We start from the raw sequence: 20469 nt of genomic DNA on the forward strand, positions 1-20469 counted from the left end.
CGTCGCGGGGTTGCAGACTCGGCAGCGCTACAACTGCCGTAGCAGCCGAGTCGCGAGACATCTTAGCACTCAGGTCACCTACCGGGGCTGCAGCACAGCCCCTCTCTTTCGAAAAGTCACTAAATAGAAGCAGAAAATTGCTGTTCTGGTAAGGCAGAGAAAAGCAGTACATGGCTCAGATGGAAGAGAAAAAGGACGTTTTAGGAGGATGCTTAATGTGAAGAAAGGCAACAGGAGAAGCAGTAGAAATAATTGCTTTTCTTCCCTGGGTCCCCAAGAAAGAGTCTTTTAGTCTTAGCAGTTAACCCCCCCAAGCTTGCCCTAGCTCTAGGAGCCATCTAAGTGGGAGAGACCATTGTGTCTGAGCTGTGCTTCTCCTGCTCCTCGCTGTGCATGGCTCACTTTTCGTGCTGGGGATGGGATGTCTTCATGCTAAGGAACGAGGACTACACGTGGTAGGCGTTGTGGCTGTAGTAGAAGGCTTTGGGGAAGGCAATGAGCAATTTATCTTTGAGAGCCACACCACTGGTGCTGGGGCTGGAGCTCAATGCCTCTGGGAGCCCCAGCTAAGGCCGTATCTTGTAACGGGTCACCTGTGGCCCACAGACAGCCCCGAGCAGCGCTGGGCTCTCAAATAGATCACTCTTGACAAAGCCCATTATTCACAGTGGGCATAAAGCCAATATCCCTTAAATTCACAGAATTTTCCTCGCAATCTTCTGTCAGATGCGGCATTTTCAGCAGGTACTCTGTGACCACGGGGGGCACTTGTGGAGAAGGAAGAGGACTTTTACTGACAGCTGCATACAATCTCTTCATCAACCTAATCTCTGAAATTTTAGACCTCATTTCCTACCACTCTCCTTGTGATGCTTGACATGTTTCGTGTGTGCAATTAGACCAGAATTCAGACTGTTCATTTGCACATAGGCTGATATACAACCTAGAAAAGCTTTGCTCAGCATACAAATCTCATAAAGGGTGGTGAACTCTTCTTGCTTACGCTGACTAGTCTTGTGTGTGCTTCACCTGTGTCAGCACACAAAAAGAATTTTTTTTGTCATGTCTGTGAACCAAACCATTATGATAGTTTTATTGTGAAGTACAGGTTTGACACTTTTGGAATATAACTTAGATGAAGAATAGGTGTAAAACAGATGTAAAACGTGTTGTATCTTTGCCTGTGGGTGCCCAACCTCCACTGCAATGCTTCAGACACCACTCTGTCTAGCAGCACGTACTGAACTGCTCTTAAATCATGCAAAAGTTTGAGCACCTATAAAGAAAAATGATCTGGTTTGCTAGATGGAAGACAAACTGAGGCTTCTGCCACATCTTTCCTCAGGGCTGCCTTTTGTTTAATGGGTTTTGTTTTCTACTACTTGGAACTTTTATTTTATTTTATTTTTTTATTTATTTTTTTTTTTTTGCAAGAGGGATATGATTTTATACCATATCCGAATGGTAACATTTTAAAATCATTTTGTACCAGTATAGATAACTGTTCGGTGACTCAGGCCTTCAGTCTTTTATTTTATGGTTATCTTCTATCATATATAGTGGTATGATTGCTTTTCATATCTTACACATAATCCTCAAGACTCTTTTTCATGCCTGCTGAATCTGATTTACTCCTGGCTGGATGCATGGAGGGTTGTGGTGAAGGTCACATTTATCGTATTCTTGGGACTTGAGAACTGCATAGGGCAGATTTTAAGATGCCCTTTGAGCCTGCTGTGTATGCATCAGGCTGTGGACAGTGACTTCTGCTCACTTGATTTCTTTTGTTCAACTTGTTTCCATAGAAAGGTCATGAAATTCACCTATGATTTCTGCGCCATAAAAGTGTTTGTGGCATTGTCTCCAACTATTTCATTACACATCTTGCATGTAATTGCTTAAAATTGACAGTCATCTTGTGGTGTTTTATGAACCAGTGATAGATCTGTCCAAGGGAAAAATACACAATGAATAATGATTAGGCAGAGTGATTGTTTTTTAATTCCAAGGCTGGAAGGACTCTGTCCACTTGTCCACTGACTAAGCCGATGATTTGTTGCCTTTGCTGTTATTACCTCTGACTCTGAGAGCAGCACAGCCCAGACACACTGTCAGCTGGAAAGCCGGCGTGTCCATAAGATGCACGAGCATCTTACAGGAGAAGTCTTTAGAATCAATCAGAGATTTGTGGTGTGTTTTTTTTTTTTTTTTTTTCCTCCTGTACTTAATGGTGTCTTCAGTGAGCTGCACAACTGTTCTTACAAGTCCATATTAATCATATTTTTAAATGAGTGTTCTCTCCATGTTCTCTCCATGCCTGGGATTGGAAACATCTCGCTGTGTTTATGTGAAGTCTGTTTTACAGCTGGGTGAGAGACGTGGTCTATTTTGTGAAAGATCACACTATTTGAGAAACCACGAAACTCTTCTAAGATGGATGATGAGCCAATTAAAAACACTTGAAATCACTGTTCTGTATTTGGAAATGTGATCACTCTTGATTAAGTGATTTTCCTCTGTGGACAAGACAGCCTGACAAATCTTGGAAGTGCTGGAAGTCAGGGTCTCATGTCAGTGGCTTTCATGCTCTTGTGTGCGATGCCTTGTGCCCTAGACCAGCAGCAGCGTAGATGCAGACAGTCAAAGGTCTTCATGATGACGTGAAACCTGATTTGGGTTTGTCACTTCTACAGCTACTGACCAGAATGGACATTAGTCGTTTGCCACAATATATAATATTATAATGCTATTTTTATTTTATTGATTTAACCTGGTCTTCAAGGGAATGGAATAGAAAATTGCATTTAAAACATGAGTGGAAAAATAGATATACAGAATGCATTGCATCTTAGATGGCAAACTGACCCCTATGATTACATTTTGTTATGCTATGTATTTGGACTGTGTTTCATAGGCCACGTTTTGCTAAAAACAAACAAACAAACAAAAAAAAACAAAAACAGTTTTACCATAGAAGAGTATACACAAGAATAACTTGAAAAGGATTATATAGTAAAAGTTCAAAACCTTACATTATATTGCAATTCAAGTGGACTGATTTTGCTGCTATTTAACATTTTGTATACTGTGTCACAGTATTTGGCACAAAGTGCATATATTCCATTTTGGTAAGCTTCTGGGTAAAATTTTTGAGAATGCCCAACTGCCTGAGACACTGACATCCAATTTTTCTAATTCCAAGTATTGTGTGGTAGACAGGTGAATTGTTTTTTCTCCTGTCCGAATGCATTACAGCTATCATCTATTAAAAGTGATAAATTGTAGATAAACTCTAATGCGAGGAGAGGCCAGTACAGTAACAGAAATACTTCCATACACAGGATAGATAAAGCAGATGTGGAAGAGACGTAACCGCTTCATTAAGTCACTGACAGTGAGCGAAACAGCCCATCTGCAGTCTCATCTGAAGGACAACCTTTTGCCAAAGCCTGGGGAGATGCCTATCTATTTTTTTTTAACATACATACGTTTCTTGGCTTGATGATGTTGTAGATTCATTATTTACAGTATTTTATTATTAATACTAACTCAGCTTCTGGGAAGGCAGCAACTTCTGCTATCATTTTGCTAAATCATTTTTGGTCTTTCCCTATGAAGCAGGAAAACAAACCTGTAGAACATCTTTTATTCTATCATCTATAATTCTGTGTGATTTTTTTTTTTTCTTTTTAACCATTCTCTCCTTTTATCTGTGAGAAGAGGTTGAGTTCTTTGATATTTTATTTAGATTGCATTGCATGTCTGGAAGTGAGCCATTTGAGCCGACCACTGATGTGGGTGCTGTAGGACCACTGCCGTGACCCCTCTCTCTGGCCCACGGGTCTTTCAGCTGTGTGGTGGGACCAGTGCCTGTCCTGCAGCAGAACTGTGACTGGAACGGTCTGAGTTTGGGCTGGGAGGGATAGCTGACCATGCGTGTCTACCTAACCAAACTCCAGGAAGCTGGGGATTCATCTTTTTCAGAGTTTTTCCCTCTATAAAGTTCGTAGCCCGAGCAGTTAGTAACTCATGAAGTCTAGGGCGTCATTTTTGGTGTGCATAAATTCCTGTTTGATTGCTGAGGTCGCCAAAGCTTCTAGTGGAGCTGGGGGAGCAGCTGCCCCCCGTGGGCTCCCTTGGGGCAGTGAAGGCAGCTGCCTGCTGTGGGAGCCTGGAAGAGCCGGGCACAGAGCCTTGCAGCTCTGTCATTTCACAGCCAGGGGCAGAATTTAAATCTCACTTCTCCCTGAGAATCCCGCCACAGACATTCACACAGCTAATTGACAAATGGTCATCAGGCCCTTCCCAAACACCTGCTGAAAGTTGCTGTGGGAAACATGGAGTTGGCATCATTTTGCCTTGCTCACATGAAGCTTTTTGTCTTGAGTTACAGTGGTGGCTTGCACAAAAGCAAAGACACTGTTGTGTTTTCATTTATATCTTCCCCTGCTGATAAGACTGGGTGAGAATAATCACAGCCATTTGAAAATCCCCTCTTCAGTGTCCCTCAGCAATCATATATAGCCTTCAGAACCCCATTACCCTAAGCCACCGTGACAGCCGATGAGAGAGAACATTGGCCAGAAATGCAGGACACGAGGCAGCCTACTTCTACACCGTGTTTTATGGCATTCCGCATCAGCTCTGATGATGACCTTTAGAGAAAGAGGCGGCTCGCAGTGCAGTCCAGCCACGAGGCCGAGGGCCAGCTAAGACTCATCGATCAACAGGACACATCAAGGCTCCGGGAGGCCGTCTGCCCGCTCCCCCCTGCTCGGCCATGCTGACAGATAACTCCTGCTACCCTGCTGTGCTGCACGAATACGGTTGGCATGCGTTCGTGTTAAGCTGCCTGGTGGTGTACACCATGCTCAGCAGAGGCCCTGCTCCTGCCCAGCGGCCGTACCACAAGCTGTGTGCCCGAGGCTCCGTTTGGCTGCCCCCCGCACACCCTCTGAAGGCGCTGCTCTGAGGGGAGGGCGCATTTCAAAATGCACGTATGTGCGCATCTCAGCATCCCACAAGTCCTGGTCTGACGTGGCTTTATTCACCAACGTTTTCCATCATAAGCAGATGAAAGCATTCAGTAAGCACACGTGCTCGGGTAAACACCTTTTCTCTGTTTGCAATGATTTAACAGGTGGATTTAATTTACTGTACAGACAAGAGCTACAGGTAGTAGAAGCGCTGCCTGCCCACGCTGTTTTGATATTGCCAGGAGAGCAGTTATTAATGGCTACACACAAAGTCTATCCAACGGTTTTCTTAAATGCCTTATCTACCTAACACTGAGCGCTAGAAATCTCCGCTCTTCCCAGGATAACCAAAGCAAGTGCTGGTAAAACAAGGACGATGAGACGCAGCGCTGTGGAGGGCCCAGAGCTCGAAGGCACCTCTCGCCACAATGGCCTTCCCATGAAGGTAGCACGGAACGTCTCCCAAATCACTCCCCTACCTATTCATATCCACAGAGCCTGTTCTACTGTCACTGACATTCATTTTCCCTGGTGTAAATCACTGAGCGTGACGAAGTTCCTCCTGACACCCTTTGTGATCGGAGCGTGCAGCTGCGGCCTGGTCCGAGCAGGCCTTATGTGCAGCAGCAGTGAACGAACCTCACTGGACACAGCTAACGAGGAAGCTACAGACGCCTCATTTGTTTCTGACAAAAAATGAATCATAAAAGCTGCTGACATTCATTTTCAGTTCACAGTACATTTGGTGCCAGACTTTCATGCTGCAATCATGCGAATATATACTGACACGTACAAGTGAGCTGTGCGCCTGTTTGTTTACCCTGTGATGTGCACTTGAGGGCATGCATGCATAGCTTTAAATACATATTTTTAAAGACTGAACACCTGTTTTCTCCTCAAAATTCTCTATCTCCCACCAAGTTAGCTTTTTTTTTTTTTTTTTTCCCATGAAGTTCAGACATGTTCCTCCCCTTTTGCTCTTCAAACATATTCCAGCTCTGCTCAGATGAGAACAGGCAAGGGATGGACAGAGGCAGTGTCTGAGTGGCACAACTGTAGGAGCTAAACAGTTCTAACAACTCTTCAGTATCTGCTGAAAATCTTCTGCTGGCTAAGAAAAGATGGTAAAAATAAGTACAAGTGTTACTACGCAGAAGACAAAATTAAGATTTAAAGATTTTTCTTTCAGCATTTGTAGATCTAGCCTCTTCTGAAATCTCATTTTCTCCTTTTTCCGATCTGACAGGACTGAAAATTATGTTAAGCAGTGTGTGGATACACAATGGACTATTCCTTACAGACTAGATATTTGAAGATTCCTGCCTAGTGAAAAATTGCCCACAAGATCTGTGACAGGACAGTGAGATGTGAGATTTCCTGATGTGTCTTCTCAGGTCACAAAAGTAAGCTTGGGATTTAAGTGGAGATCCATGGAAATAGGCCATTTCAGCAGCATTTGTTCATAGAATCATGGAATGTTTGTGGTTGGAGGGGACCTCTGGGGGTTACCCAGTCCAGCTCTGTGATGTCTCCATGGATGGCAGAACAGTCCTTTGGTAACCGCAGAGGAAAGGTGTTGGGATGTGTGTTTTAATGAGTCACATTAGCGTGCATCCTTGTTGGCATCTGAATTTGTAAAGGATGGTCAAACCTGGAAAGCAGCATCTACCATTTGTTGCTCTTCTGATCCGTGAACTGATGCTATTTTTTTTTTTTTTTCCCCACCACAAGGTAAGAAACAAAGCATTGCAGTCTTGTCATCTGTGCTCTCAAGAAAGTATCTGGCAATGACAGTGACTTTGCTCTTGAGCTACAGATACATTTTCTGTCTGTAAACCGAGGTAGCTGTTTACCTACATTTTATCTATTCAGAAGGCTTCCCCTAGACTGGAAATCAAGCTTGTTCAATAGAGCTCATTAGGTAATGAGCTTATTCACTAAGCTCATTAGTGGTGGAATTCATCCTGCTCAGCCCTCTGCAGCCCAAATCTTGTGTACCTTTGGCCCTGCTTACTACTTGTTTTTACCCTTAGCAAGAGAGGTGACTTTCACCTAATTTGATCTGTTTTGCATGTTTTCATTCAACAACTGTCTTGCTGAATGAATGTTTCTATTATTTAATCTGTCCTGCTATTTCTCTGTAGCAGAAAAATATCTAAAAGGGCTGAAGTCTTTGCATACAGCATGCCAAGGCTAGGATATCATGCCAACTCATTTCGTGAACTGAAGCCGAGTGTCTGACTCAGTAGGACTCATCCTATTACATGATGGATGCTCCCTGGATTGATGAACAGACGGTTAGGCAGATGTAAGTAGGCAGGAAAACGAAAGAGGCACCAAGTAAAAGTTGTGATTGCCTCCTGTGAGCTGACCGTGATTGCCCATCTGTACACAATCTAGTGGTCTTGCAGGAAGTATTAAAGCACGCACACACACAGCAGAAGCTAAGGATTTCATATTTTGGTTAATTATGCAAAGATCAGAAAGTGAGTTCGATAAAAAGGATATCTCACAGGTGCAAAGCTGGGTGGGAGACAGGCTTTTAAATCTTTCTGAACCAACGGCACAACTGAAATGTGTGACAGCGAAGGATGTGTGTTGGCAATAATGCTTCATTGATTCATGCTCAAAGTGGTAAATTTAAGTCCTGTTTCCACTCATTTCAGACACTGATTACTAGAAAAAGACTCTCATACAGTAGAGTAACGGAGGTGTCAGATTCTGTTAAATCGACAACAGCCTACTTCTATCTTCCCTCTGAAGAGGCAGAAAGAAACCATTGGAGTTCTCGTTCATTTAATACTGATGACAAAGGACCACGAAAATTTTGAAAACTCAAAAGATGCTAAAACAGGGATATAACTGAAAATGAGCTCTGAAATCAAATGCAGGGAAAGAGTAAATTTGTATCTGCATTAGCAGGTTGTGGGACTCACCAGGAGCTGAGCTCTGGAGTGGAAGGACCCAGCATCCCCCCCGTACGCACCTCGGGGAGGGTTAATTTTAGACTAGTGCTAGTCTGGTTCACGGCCTGAGCACCCATTAGCAGTAAGAGCACATTAGGCACATTCCTTCAGCGCGTCTCTCAGCCATATTCCATCCGGCAGGGATGCTGTTGGCGTGCTCTGCAACCTCTTTGCACTGAGCCAAGCTGCAGGAAAGACAGGATGATTGAGAGTTTGCTTTCAAAGGGTGCTCCTGATCCAAACTGAGACTCTAATGTGGATGGACTCTAGGAGAAAGCAGCTCAGAACAGCTCTCTCTCATTTTAGCTTTCCTTTTGAAGATAGCTTACTTCTGCCAAGCATTAGGCTGCAAGAATAGCTGGCTTGTATTATCCTTTTCAATTGAAAAATAATGTGTTATTTTTGTTCTCATCATGGTGACTGTAATTAATATTTAAGGAGGATGACTCCCTTGTGCTGCAGCTCATACAAATGTAGAAAAATCGCGTGTACTGCTGAAGATGTGTTGTCTTCAAATTATAGGCCAAAAGTGCACGTAGACTGTACTGACAAGGGACTGAGGATTGTGGCAACTGGGCGAGAAAACAGGCAGAACAAAATAATAGTAAGAAGCGTTTTGCTTAGCACAGAGAAGAAGCAAAGGGACTGTTGAGTTGTGGGGTGAAATCCTGTGATCTTCAAGCTGTGCAATTATATATTAAAGGCTGAAAGTGAATGAAGAGTTTATCTTCTGTTGTTTTCACATCTGATGTGAAACCCTGCATCTACAGGCAAGATGAGAAAAACAGCAGCAATTTGGGTCTTTTAGGTGGCAAAGGGGAATCACGTGTACAGACAGAATAAAGCAGTTAGTATACGAAAAATAATTACCTGTAACAAAAAGCTAAGGGTACTTCAAAACGTTGAGGACGTGTTGTTTGGTTAACGGGAGCTGGTAAAAAGTGAACGCAACAGCTCTCGTGCTGCCGGGTGCCGGGCGGGCCAGGCGAGCTCTGCCTGTGCTGATCACTGCAGCGCTGCCACCACCGCATTCGGTGCACCCTGTGTATCCACGTTGTAATCTGCGGCTGCCGTCCACACGGCAGGACACATCGCTTGAGTTGTTTGACCTTGTTATTAGGAGGCTTCCCGGCACCGTTGCACCGAGCCCTCTGCATCTCAGCGCTTAAGTGTCGGTTCCAGGGGCACGTAGCCCAGTTCTGCAGGGCTACTCTCTTCAGAAGCAAACAATCCTTCTCAAGGGCTTTCTGGGGACATACATCAGCCAAATTTTGCAAAGTCCTGAAGGCAAAAAGCTAAAGCTGATCTGTGTTTTAATTTTGCTGCAGATGGCAGGGCAAGATGAAAGCAGCAGGCTTCCCCAGGCGATCGGCTCAATGGCTCTCTTGAATCCTCGCGGTGAAGAGCCTGCTCATGAAATGACTTTGAGTGGCTGCCCACTTTGGTTTTGTTGTTGTTGCAGATGCTTTTATAGGTGAGAGAGAATTCATACGCCAAGTGCTGGCCTCCATCAGGAAGAGCGACAGAACTGGCGGCGATGCTGCAGTGTTTGTCCCCAGACCCAAACCCATGCAGAAAGTAAGGAGAAGTCCGTGAAGGAGAGCCAGAACAAAAGAATGAAATCACTAAAGAATGAGAGAAAGAAAGAGCCAGATGCTCCAGCACCATTTCTCAGGCTGCAAACCAAAACGAAAAGCCAGTAAAGATTTGCACCTTTTAAAGAAGTAATGAATTGTTTCCTCCTCTGGCAGGCAGTGATTTGACTTGCCACATGCCTCCTAGTAATTTCCCAGCAGGTTTTAATGTTGGAACAATGGCATTCTGCTAGATATTGATTTTAAAATAACTCTTCCACACTTACTTGTAACCTTAAGAGGTGAATTACAGCCCTTGAATGCGCTCTAATGTAGCACTGGTAAATAGTTAAACAGACACGATCTGTTTCTGTGGGCAGTGCCCGTCCAGGAGCACGACCCACAGGGAGGACAGGCACCCCTTCCGTGGGGTGTTTGGGGCACAACCGGGGACAGTGGCACCTGGAGCGGTGGCTGGGGGCTCCCGCTGGGCCACATCGCAGGTGGCAGCCCCGTCGGGCTGGGGTTTGGTGTGTCTGGGAGCGCCTGGCTGCGCTTCTGCGGGAAGGCAGGATGCCACCGCTGGCTCTACGGGAAACACGAGAGCAGTATTTTGCTGTAGGATTGTACGAAAGCTCTTAGGGAGTGGCACAAAGCTGAGAAAACATGCGGCAGGCTGCCTGCCCAACGGAAAATATTAACAAGCTTACAGTGGATGTGGTAGAGTTTGACAGAAAAAAAAAAAAATCTGTGCTGGATGTCGAAGCGGTGAGAGTAGGAGGGCGATAGATAAATGACCTAATGGGGACTCTTTTCTTCGTCACAGCCCCGGGGCTGCCAGACCCTGCTGCAGGCCTGGAGAGGAGCCGAGGCTGGGTCCTCCTGCACCCGGGGTCATGCCCAGGCGCATCTTCTCAGAGCACTTCCCCGGGTGATGCGGGAACCAACAGCTAGGATCGGAGATCTCCATTTCTGAGGCTTGTGCTGCATTAAAAATAAATAAACCTGCTCTGTCCTCTGATAACACGCTGTGGCAGCTCCGTCCCTGTGCACTTCTGCATGGGTGGGTATGAAGGGCAGGAAGACACAGCCTGCATTAAATGCCAGCTGTACCCAGCCTCCCCCAAGCCCCGCAGAGCCGCACAGGTAACAGCGGAGCTGTTCATTTAGGAGCCCTGGTACAGCCGAGGCTCTCTGCTGGAGACTCAAACCCAGCTGTAAGCGTGGTGGGTGCCACGGAAGATTGCTGTTGACACTAAGCTGAGAAAAGTTTCTCCAATTATCTTACAGCTTTCTGTAGCTTTCTGCTGGTTTTTTTTTTTTTTTTTTTTTTTTTTTTCTTTTAATGAGGTGGCCCCACCTGAGTGCCCAGGGTGCTCCTCTAGAAATAAGCTGCCACGGGTCACAGGTGTTCTCACCTTCTGTCTTCAGCTGCCCTGAGGGTAGGGATCCATTTAAATTAGCAACAAAAGCTGCCTCGTATCATTTCCTTAACATGAAAGGGGGCCAGGAGTTCCGTGCCATGTCCTGCACCCCACACCAGGCCCATGGATGCTGGCACTGGGGGGGCTTCGCATTGGCTGCGATGTGAGCACCGGGCTGGAGGCACTCCGAAATCCCCTCGGCAGTGCCAGGGAAGCCGTGCCTCTGCCCGCACTTCATGCTGAAAGCTGATTTCGAGTGCACGGGCTGCAGTCAGCCAAGAGACGTAATCAGTTCGGGCTAATTCGTTGCAGGGCCTTTAGCTTCCCCTCCCCTTGTGCTGCTCTCCTACTGGCAGTGGCTACTCTGTCCCCTATTTTCAGCTGATCGATGTAAACTAATTACTTTTACTGGGTCAGCGCTATTATGAAATTATCATTTTATGAGACTAAAAATAACTCCGATCCAAGTCAGCAAGCCAATCACTTCCCTTCATCTCGGGCAAAAATACAATGTTATCTTAATCTGCGTTTCTCAGGCACTCACTATGATGCAGGCTGGAAAGGGGAAAAAAAAGAAAGAGGAGCTAAGAAAAAATTCTTAATTCAGTTGCTAAAGATGCGTCTCTGCCAAGGCTCCCGTTGGTAAATTTAGTAGACATGTTATAATTTTAGACAGTACCATTACTCGACATTATTCAAATAATTTACTTCTCACACAATGACTTTACCTTAAAGGAAAGTTATTTTGTCTTGCCTATTAAAAATGGGATATTTGCACATATGTGCAATTGTTACAAATATCCAAAGCCACAAAAAATCTAAGGACAAATAAATTCCCTCTTTTTTTTTTTTTTTTAAGAAGGAGAAAAATCCCGTGAATTCTACTTGCCATGAGAATGAGTAAAGGTATTTTAATACTTCTGGGGTTCTGGTGAATACAAATAGCTCAAAAATGAGATGCTTGCCTGAGATTTACGTCAAGATAGCGAAGGAAAAAGGTTCCATCTGTAGTTTCTGATACAAAGACATTTCACACACAATATCTGTAAATCCATTAGGGGAAGAAAATTGATACACATTTCATATAAGATGAAGCTGGAGTCAAGAGAATGAAAGCTCAGGAAAATGGCTTCTTTGTGTAGCTCCATCAATTCATTGTTTGATTGGACTTTCTGTATATTAAATTCAAGCTATTCTCTGGCCTGTGGATATACGAATTGTTGACTGGGTAGGAAGTGGTAAGAGTGATGAAATTTTAGCGCCTTGCTTTACAAAGGAACTATCCCACATCTCATCTGTCTTTCCACTGATGATGGTAAATATGCAAAGTAGCATTTCTATTAAAGCAATTTTTCTGATTCGGTTTAATGGCAGTTACCGAAGTAGTGACACGCAAAATGTGATTACGGGGCCAAGCTGCAATCTTTCCGGAGAACCCGGCGTGGCAGCGCTCCAGAGATGATTTATTGTTTTTCTTACTTTGCAAACTCCTCTGAGTTTGCACGAAGGAGGGTGAATGAAGGTTATTATCAGCCCGAGTGGTTTCAGCACTTTGCACGGGAGGAGTAACTGCAAAGAGATCTCCTCGCACGGCGCTGGCAGCCCCTGCAAGCGATGCGGTCGGCACGCCGGGAGCCTGCTCTCGCCCAGCTGTCAGCGCTTGGCAGTAAGCGCCTCGCGTCCCGTTTCACTGCTTCAATTTCATCCCGTTCCTTCTCCAGGGTAGAATACCAATAAAATAGCCCAAGAAATCAACACAGCTAATATCGTTTCTTTCAGAAACTCTTGATCAAGTGTCAGTTCTGCCTTGCTGTTTCGCTCCCCGCTTTCCACCCGCGGGGCGCCAGCCAGAACGATGTGAATAAACCTGAACAGGCCCCTGCCCCCAAACACCAGCTCCCTAAGCACCCCGATAATGACAACTGCAAGGAATTCCCAGTCCCACCCCAGGTCAGGCTGTTGACATAGCTAGGCCGGCACATGTTTTAGTGACTCCCTAGTGTTAACCTGGTTCCTTGAATATAAGCTATAGATGCATCTGCGTTGTCCAGGCACACGCTGTGTATGTTCCAACTCGGTGCTCAGTGCAGCTGAATCTGAAAGCTGGGTGCTGATCCCAAAACCGTGCTGTTCTTGCAAATCGTGAGGCCAGGGAGAAGACAGATTCTCCTAGGACCACCGTGAGGGTGGTGAGCGGTGGGAGCTCAGCCTTCCTTACGCAACAGAAAATCATGCAGCACGGCCTTAAACTCCAACCCAAACAAAACCCATCACAAATCTCTGCTCTTTGGTTGCTCAAACTACTAGATTAATGACACGAACAACCCTGAGATCTCCTTGACAGCTCCCTCAGGCCATGACACAGGTGTTTCACCCTCCTGTGGTTGCAGCACGCTCTAAAATGCCATCAGAGACGCTATCTAAAATGCCTGCTTTAGGGCCACCAGCTCTGGGGCTGGGGTGGGCTTGGGCACCCCCGGCCAGGGCCCGGCTGCGGTGCCCCGGTGTCCCTCAGGACGCGGCAGGGCGCGGGCAGAGGCAGACGTGGTGCTGCAGATCTCACCGCTGGGATTTGGAGCCCACGGTGCAGGTCGCAGATGCTGCCTGAGAGCCTGAAACATACTGCTGTTGTCAGGTGAAATGAAAACAGCTATAAAAAGCTTAGAAAAATACGCGCTCTGGGCAAAACTGGTTTGGGCTTTAGCAGCAGGAGAGAGGCGTAGCGCCGCAGCCTTGTTTGCAATGCGTGGCGGTGGGCGAGGACGCGTGAGGCTGGCCCATCCAAATCAAACTCCATTTAAAAGTAAATAAAAACAACAGGCTGGGAACAAAGTAACACCATTTATGATAATTAAACTGTCTCAATATAGATGTAAAACTGATGGCTACTGCATATCGAGTTAGTTAAAAGCAAGAGGGGGGCGGAAATGCTGCTGATGGGGACTGGCAGCGTGCTCCTGGGGCTGGGGAGGCCAGGGCCTCCTGCAGAAGGAGGGGGGTGGCAAACCAAACATTTATTTGACTGGTGCTTGAACCAAGGGCAGGAGAGAAGGTGGGTGGCTGCTGGCCTCTCGAGGAGAATGTTTCTGCATGAATTGGATAGCTGGTTTTGAATTAATTTTGAATAGTTGTTTCGGTAATTCAGATTGATTTAAGATGCACCCAAGAATAATGCTTTCATTATAAAACCTCCTGAGCAAAATTTAAATCGTGCTAAATTAAAAACAGCCTCTGTTAAACCAGGGCTGATGAGCACAGTAGAGGGATCAGAGACGCAGGGTCAGTATAATTTAATTCCTTTGCTTTGTTTCCCATTCCCAAAAAGCTGTTGTACCTTTCTCCTTGGGCCGTTAGCTACCTAAGGAGCTGGCAAGTTGTCCGTCATTTCTCAGAGCTCGGCTCCCCGATCCGCAGAGCAGTGCCACCACAAGCTGCACGTACTCTATTACACGCGGTGCTTCACCCTCCAGAAGAAATGCATTTTCTTGCTTTTACTTTATGGGTCAATCTGGGAATCGAGTTGTGTCTGTAGGAACCTGGCAGAGCAGCGCCTGCCTCGCGGCACAGCAGGAGAGTTTGTGGGGCTGTGCGCGCCCAGGTCCAGCCCTATTTGTGGTGGTAATGGGACAACCGTGCTCGTGTGTGCTTCAGGAAGACAGGCAGCTTGATCAGGAGCCCAGGAAATCACGGTGTATATATATTTAATATGAATCATGACTCAGATGCTCGGTAACACGGCCACTTAGCTCTGGCTGAGAAGCAGCAGGGTAAGGCCCTGTTCTGCGGGGGGCTGGGGAAAGCAGAGCTCGCTGCTGCACCACAGCCACGTCCCTCAGGCTTCTGAACAGCCCTGCCCTGAACGTGCCTCTGCAGGGAGTGAGGCAAAGCCTCCGGCCCTGGAGAACGAGCGGGGCTCCACCAAAATGAACAGGCTTGCACCGAAACAAAGCTGATGCGAAACTGCAAGGAGCCAGGACAGTCAGAGCGATAGTTATCTTGGGAGGATGGGAGAGAACACCTCAGAGCAAAATTCTGAGCTACAGAAGCAAAAATAAAATTAAAAAAAAATGAAGGATTTTCATTTTTAGTGTTGTTTCTGTGCCTTTTGCTCAGAGGAAGAACCCTTTTGGAAAATTCTATATTACTATCGTGTACTAGGCTATGGCACAGAGGCTAGCTCAGACGAACTACCACAGCTTCCTTGGTTTCAACTGAATGAATTTAATTTACAGCAGCAAATATCTGGCTTGGATTTTTTATTTTAATTATTAACATTAGTCAACTGGAACATCTGTTAATGCTTTCCTAATGATAGCCTTGTTTTCTCATAGTAAGTAAACTTTTCCCTTTTATATAAATTGAGCTAATTTTTTAATGTCTCGGTAACACGGGAAAAGTTATCCTACACGTTACAAATCGCTTTTATAAAGCACTCTGTCACAGAAAGAAATTACAGTGTCAGGAAAATGCTCAATTATCTGGATTTAAATGTTTCAGGGTTCAAAACAAAAATATTTATGTATATACAGGTGTGCATGCATTTGAGTTAAAAACCCTTGCACTTTATAATTTCTTGTTTTAAATACCGGCTACATTTTAAAGACAAATAGCAGATAATATTTAAGATATTTATAAAAGCTCTGAGCATGGCTGAAATGGAAGCTGCTAATGGGCACCTGCTAAAGAGGCAAAGTCTGATGGAGCAGGGAGCATGGGGGGGACTCTGGCTGCGGTTTTGGCAGCCTCCGCGAGACGGGCATTGCCAGCGCTCTCATTAGGAACAAGATCCTTCCAAACACACTTAAACGATTTCTGAAGAGAGAAGCAGATGAAATATTGGGTGAAAATGCCAATTTGAAAAAGCGGAAAGGTTTTATGGGCAGATGAAGGGGAGCAGGGGGTGTTAACCGCCCACACCACAGGGTGCAAGGCAGGAAGATGGGGATGCCCCAGGGCCAGGAGGTTTCATCGCTGCCGCTCATTCATTTTGGTGCCGTGGAGCTCAGCCGGGGATGAGCTGGTGCTGGGGGTGCATGGCTGCACCGCTGCCACCCCAGTGTGCCTCTTGGAGGGACACAAGGAGCAGGAATCAGGGGCTGATAGATCAGAGGAGCAACTCCTCTGTCTAGCGAGGGTTTGGGGCAAGCCAGCAGAGAGTGCTTGGCCTCTGGTCCTCAGTGAGGAAGGTGCTCGGTGCCCAACGAACGCGGTCAGAGGCAGGCAGAGGCTGTCGGAGAGCACAGGCTCTCCTCAGGGGCTGGTATCGCCCAGGTCTCTGTACGTCTCGTAAGTCTGTGAGAACGACGCAGTCTGAGCTGACAGAGTGTGTGCCGGAGACACCTCTTTTAGTGAAAATCCTGCAACAAAGCGCCCCAAATCAGTAAGACCACAAGTTTAAGTTTAAGGCTCGGATAGCTCCTCATACGTCCCTTTCCAATGAACTCTTACAAAGCTCTGTTTAAACGTCTGTTGTTTTTTTTTTTTAATTCTTGTCAACTCATTAAAGCACTTGTTCATGTATAATTTCAGTGATTGCAGTATACTGAGGACACTTCAAGTCCTCAGGAGCACTCAGTTTTCTCTACCCGCGTGTTCAGAAAGGAAGGGAAAGAGAACAAGACCAAATCATCACTGACGGGAACAGGGACTTAATCGCACTCTAGAGCACATTCTGCATGTATTTTACAACTAAGTTTTGTTCCCAAGCAACCCTGAATGTTTCCTTGACCCTAACTTCCTTGTGGCAAAGGTATAACAATGTACACGTGTGTGTTGGCAGAAAGATAGGTGCAGTCGTTGTTAAACAGAAACCAGAAAATCTTCCAGTGACTATGACAAACATCCACATTTTCTTTTAATGAAGAAATTCAGACTTGCAGTTGTCACATGCTCAGATTCTGTGCCTTTCTGACAGCTGAATTATGATTTTAATAATTTAAAAGTGCTACTGTGAGCCTGTCCATGCCTAATAGGCACAGAGAAGTGTTTAAAATCAAAAGCAGCTTAGAGAAGAAGTGGTCATTCCTGTCACCATATTACAGGGATGAGAATTGTCTACATCTGAGTGCTGAACTGTGTGAACTCCCCAGTGGGAAAACTCTTTGCAAAGTAGCTATAAAGTTTGGGCATTGCCTACTTTCTTTTACGTAACCCTGTCAGGGTGAGGGGTTGGCCATTCCGACAAAGGTTTTCAAAGCACAAATCTATAATTTCAGTAGAAATATCTGTGAGACAGAAATGAAATAGAAAAAAACAGTGCCCTACAGGCTACATATCTGTTGCTTTGACTATATCATTACCTCTGTACCTGTCCGTAGGAGTGTTTGAAATTCTAGTGCAACTGCTATAGCATACTCCTATTAGTGTTTAAACTCAGCACTTAGCACAGACAAGAAGCCTGTTCGTTGCTAAATTAAGTAAAATATATATATTTTTAATATATATATATGTCCTGGAGACCACTGAGCATCTTCAGGAGCATAGCAACCCAAAACAGCCATTTGAATTCAGCAACCTGTAATTCCTGGCATGTCAAGCAAAGAAACTGTGACTGACATTGTGAGAAGAGACAAAACATACATCAGCAATTTTGTGTAAAACCTACGGCTCAAATGAATGTCTGAAAAATAAACCCACAAGCTCCAGTTGCCAACTGCCTTCCACTCGTGTTATCTTTGCTTCAAAAGGAGTGCAAAACAGGACCTACTGTTCACAGCCCTGCTTCTCCTGCATCCATCTACCATTGTGCCAAGCATTTGTCAAGTGGGTTTAAGTACCTTTTCTGTTTTATTCAGGTTTTCAAAAGCATGAAATCCAGAAGTTGTCAGGCAAAGAACAAACAAGTCCTTAACAATTCCATTCCCTTTTGGAACATGCACCCAGAAAAATGCTTAGGAGTAACTGAAGTCAAGCTCCCAGTACATGCTTGCCTGCTGCTCAGTAAGAAAAAAGTAATACTCACCCAAGTGTTGTCATGGTTACAATAGTGTACCAAAAGGAAGCAGGAATACTGGTGAATTTGCTTGCTGAGGACCCTTTCTCTGCATAAAACATCACAGTTGCAAAGATGATAATTGCCATAGTGAGGGAAAAGAGGAGAAAGCCAAGCTCGGAGGCACAGCTCTTCAAAGTGTAGCCCAAGATTCTTAAGCCTTGGGAATGGCGAGAGAACTTGAAAATCCTGAAAACCCTAAAAACCCTTAGTGTCACAAAGGCTCCACTGACATCCTCGTTGTTGGTCATCACCAAGCCAATGTAGTATGGCATGATGGCCACCACGTCGATGATGCTCATCACGCTTCTGATGAACCTGTAGCGACTTGGGGCCGCAAAGAGTCTCAACAGATACTCTACTGTGAAAATCATCACACAAGCCGTGTCCAAGCAAAAGAAAGCCACAGCGTATCTCTCCCCACATGGAAGCTCCTTGTTTCCAGGCACCGTGCCACAAGGGACAGTTTCCACGACATTAGTGATCACAGAGACAGCAATAAAGAAACCGGTGACGTAGTAAAAGACTAAGGCTAAGGTGCTGGTGTGGGGGTTCTCAAAGGCTCGCCACATGGTCTGCCGGAAGCTCAGGGATGGCATGGACCCTTCTTGGTTGTTTTCTGAGTCATTGTCATCCATCAGCCGCTCTGCATTCTCCCGCTTTCTGTCCTTGTACTCTTCGTAGCAGCAGTCCCCGATGATTTCAGGGAGGATCCCATAGAAGGCAAGCTCTTCATCGTAGGCAGAGATGCACTCGTACCTGGGATAGTGCAGCTTGCCAGTTCTATAAAAATTTAAGATGCACCTGAAGACCTCAGGGTCCCGGTCAAAGAAGTACTCCTTAGTGTCTTCGTTGAAGAAGAACTCCTTCTCGGTGCTGCCCAGCAGAGTGTCCGGGTATCTCTCAAGTGTAGTCCTCCAGGTCTGGAACCGCCTGCCACTCACATTGAGAATGATCAGCTCGTCCTGCCTCTTGTTTTTCTCTGTGGGAGCCAGTGGCATGGGACAGTTGGCCACTGGCATCCATCCTATGGCAGCTGCCCTGGCAAAGGGCAGCCACGCTGCCACCCCTGCTGCCATGCTGACCCCAGGCCTTGCTACTGGAGAAGACACTTCGGCTGCTTCGGAGACCTGTCCCAAGTCAGATCAGTTCCATCTGCAACACAGAACAAAACCAAACACAACACAAAGTCAGGCAGGGTGTCTTGCTCTGTTGTGCTAGAGTTGTAGATCAGCACATTCACAAGAATTTAAAACAACCGGCTTGCCCTCGTCTCCTGTTTGAAGAATGATGTTAAACAAGGCACATGATAATCAGCTCAGCGAGGTTATGGCATTATTATGGATTGAAATTTTGAATAGCAAATGATTCCTCATTAAAAGCATTTTAAAAGTAGCATAAACACAGTAATTTATATTTGCTTCCTTACAAACAAGACTAATCCGTGATTCCCCAGGTGTAAGTCTCGTGTGCTCATCCATTTAACTACAGCTGTCAAGAAAGAGCTGGGAGCTCCACTGAAATCAGCCTGCAGTTCACCCAGCGAAATCATGTCATGAAAAGCCACCATTGGCCTGAGCTGGGCTTCCAGTCTTAACAAAGTTCGATATGTAATGAACCTGAACATTGTCAGTTGAAAGAAGCACAAAATCTTCTCTGGTTTTCATTAATTTTCTTCCACCTTTAATTAAAGACCTGGGCTCAGCAGCAGTATTTTGCTGCTCTCTTGGATTTAGGGATGTGTTTTAGTGTTGTGAAATCTTGCACCCTCCACTGGCCCAGGGGAAAATGGCTTTTGCAGGAATGGTGCTCAGAATATCTGAGCATCAGTAGGCTGAATCCCACATGTGCAAGTTTATGGACCTTCCAGCAGGGTCATGTGTCAGTGAAGGATGTGCACGCTGGATTATGCTACCAGCTGAGTACCAAGAAAATCAGAATGGGGAAGCCTCCAAACTTGGACAGGTTTCTTCCAGCAGGAAGATACCTTGGCTGTTGCCTAGCAGGCAGAGACAGAAGTCCTTCAGGCTAAGAACTGAAGGACTATTAGGCTGAAGTGAAATATGTTCAATGCACTCTTGATTTTTAGATGAAAAATATCCCAAGTTGTCCAGATCCTCAGCCACTTGGAATCAACGTTCTCTTGAAATTATAGCATTTATTTGTGGTTCTGATCTGGCCATGAATTTTCTTTTTCTTTTTGGTCTTTGGTGATGGTTCTTAGAATATTTAACTTGTGTTTTAACTCATATTTACTCTTACTTCCCTAATGTTTTTCAAACTCCACCATAAAATTGTCTGGAGAAAGGTACCATTATCATATAAGATGCATTAGGGGCCCTATCAAAAGTCAATTTATCAATGGAGATTCCATTGATTCCACTGACTCAGGCCCTCAAAGCCTAATTATATCCTCTACATGATAGCCTTCTATGCGATTTTACTCTGAACTTTTTTAATTATATGAAAGCTGCCATTCCAGCCAGTAAGGCTGCAGCATTATTGATTTCAACAGCCATCAAAATACTGAATAAAAAA

The 20469-nt window shown here is 45.3% G+C and overlaps 1 protein-coding gene across 2 annotated transcripts in view; it reads right to left on the reverse strand.

The window, feature by feature from the left end:
• KCND3 (potassium voltage-gated channel subfamily D member 3) overlaps positions 1-19010 on the reverse strand; it is a gene marked incomplete at both ends in the record, with an annotated part of 104094 nt that extends 85084 nt beyond the window's left edge. For both annotated transcript variants that reach the window (XM_084301709.1, XM_084301708.1), the window contains one exon: positions 17902-19010. In XM_084301709.1, coding sequence (XP_084157835.1) covers positions 17902-19010 — 1109 coding nt within the window. The remainder of the gene's footprint in view (positions 1-17901) is intronic.
• Positions 19011-20469: the final 1459 nt, after the last annotated feature.

The sequence above is a fragment of the Netta rufina genome, assembly GCF_964035555.1.
Source record: "Netta rufina genome assembly, chromosome: 26".
NCBI lineage: Eukaryota > Metazoa > Chordata > Aves > Anseriformes > Anatidae > Netta > Netta rufina.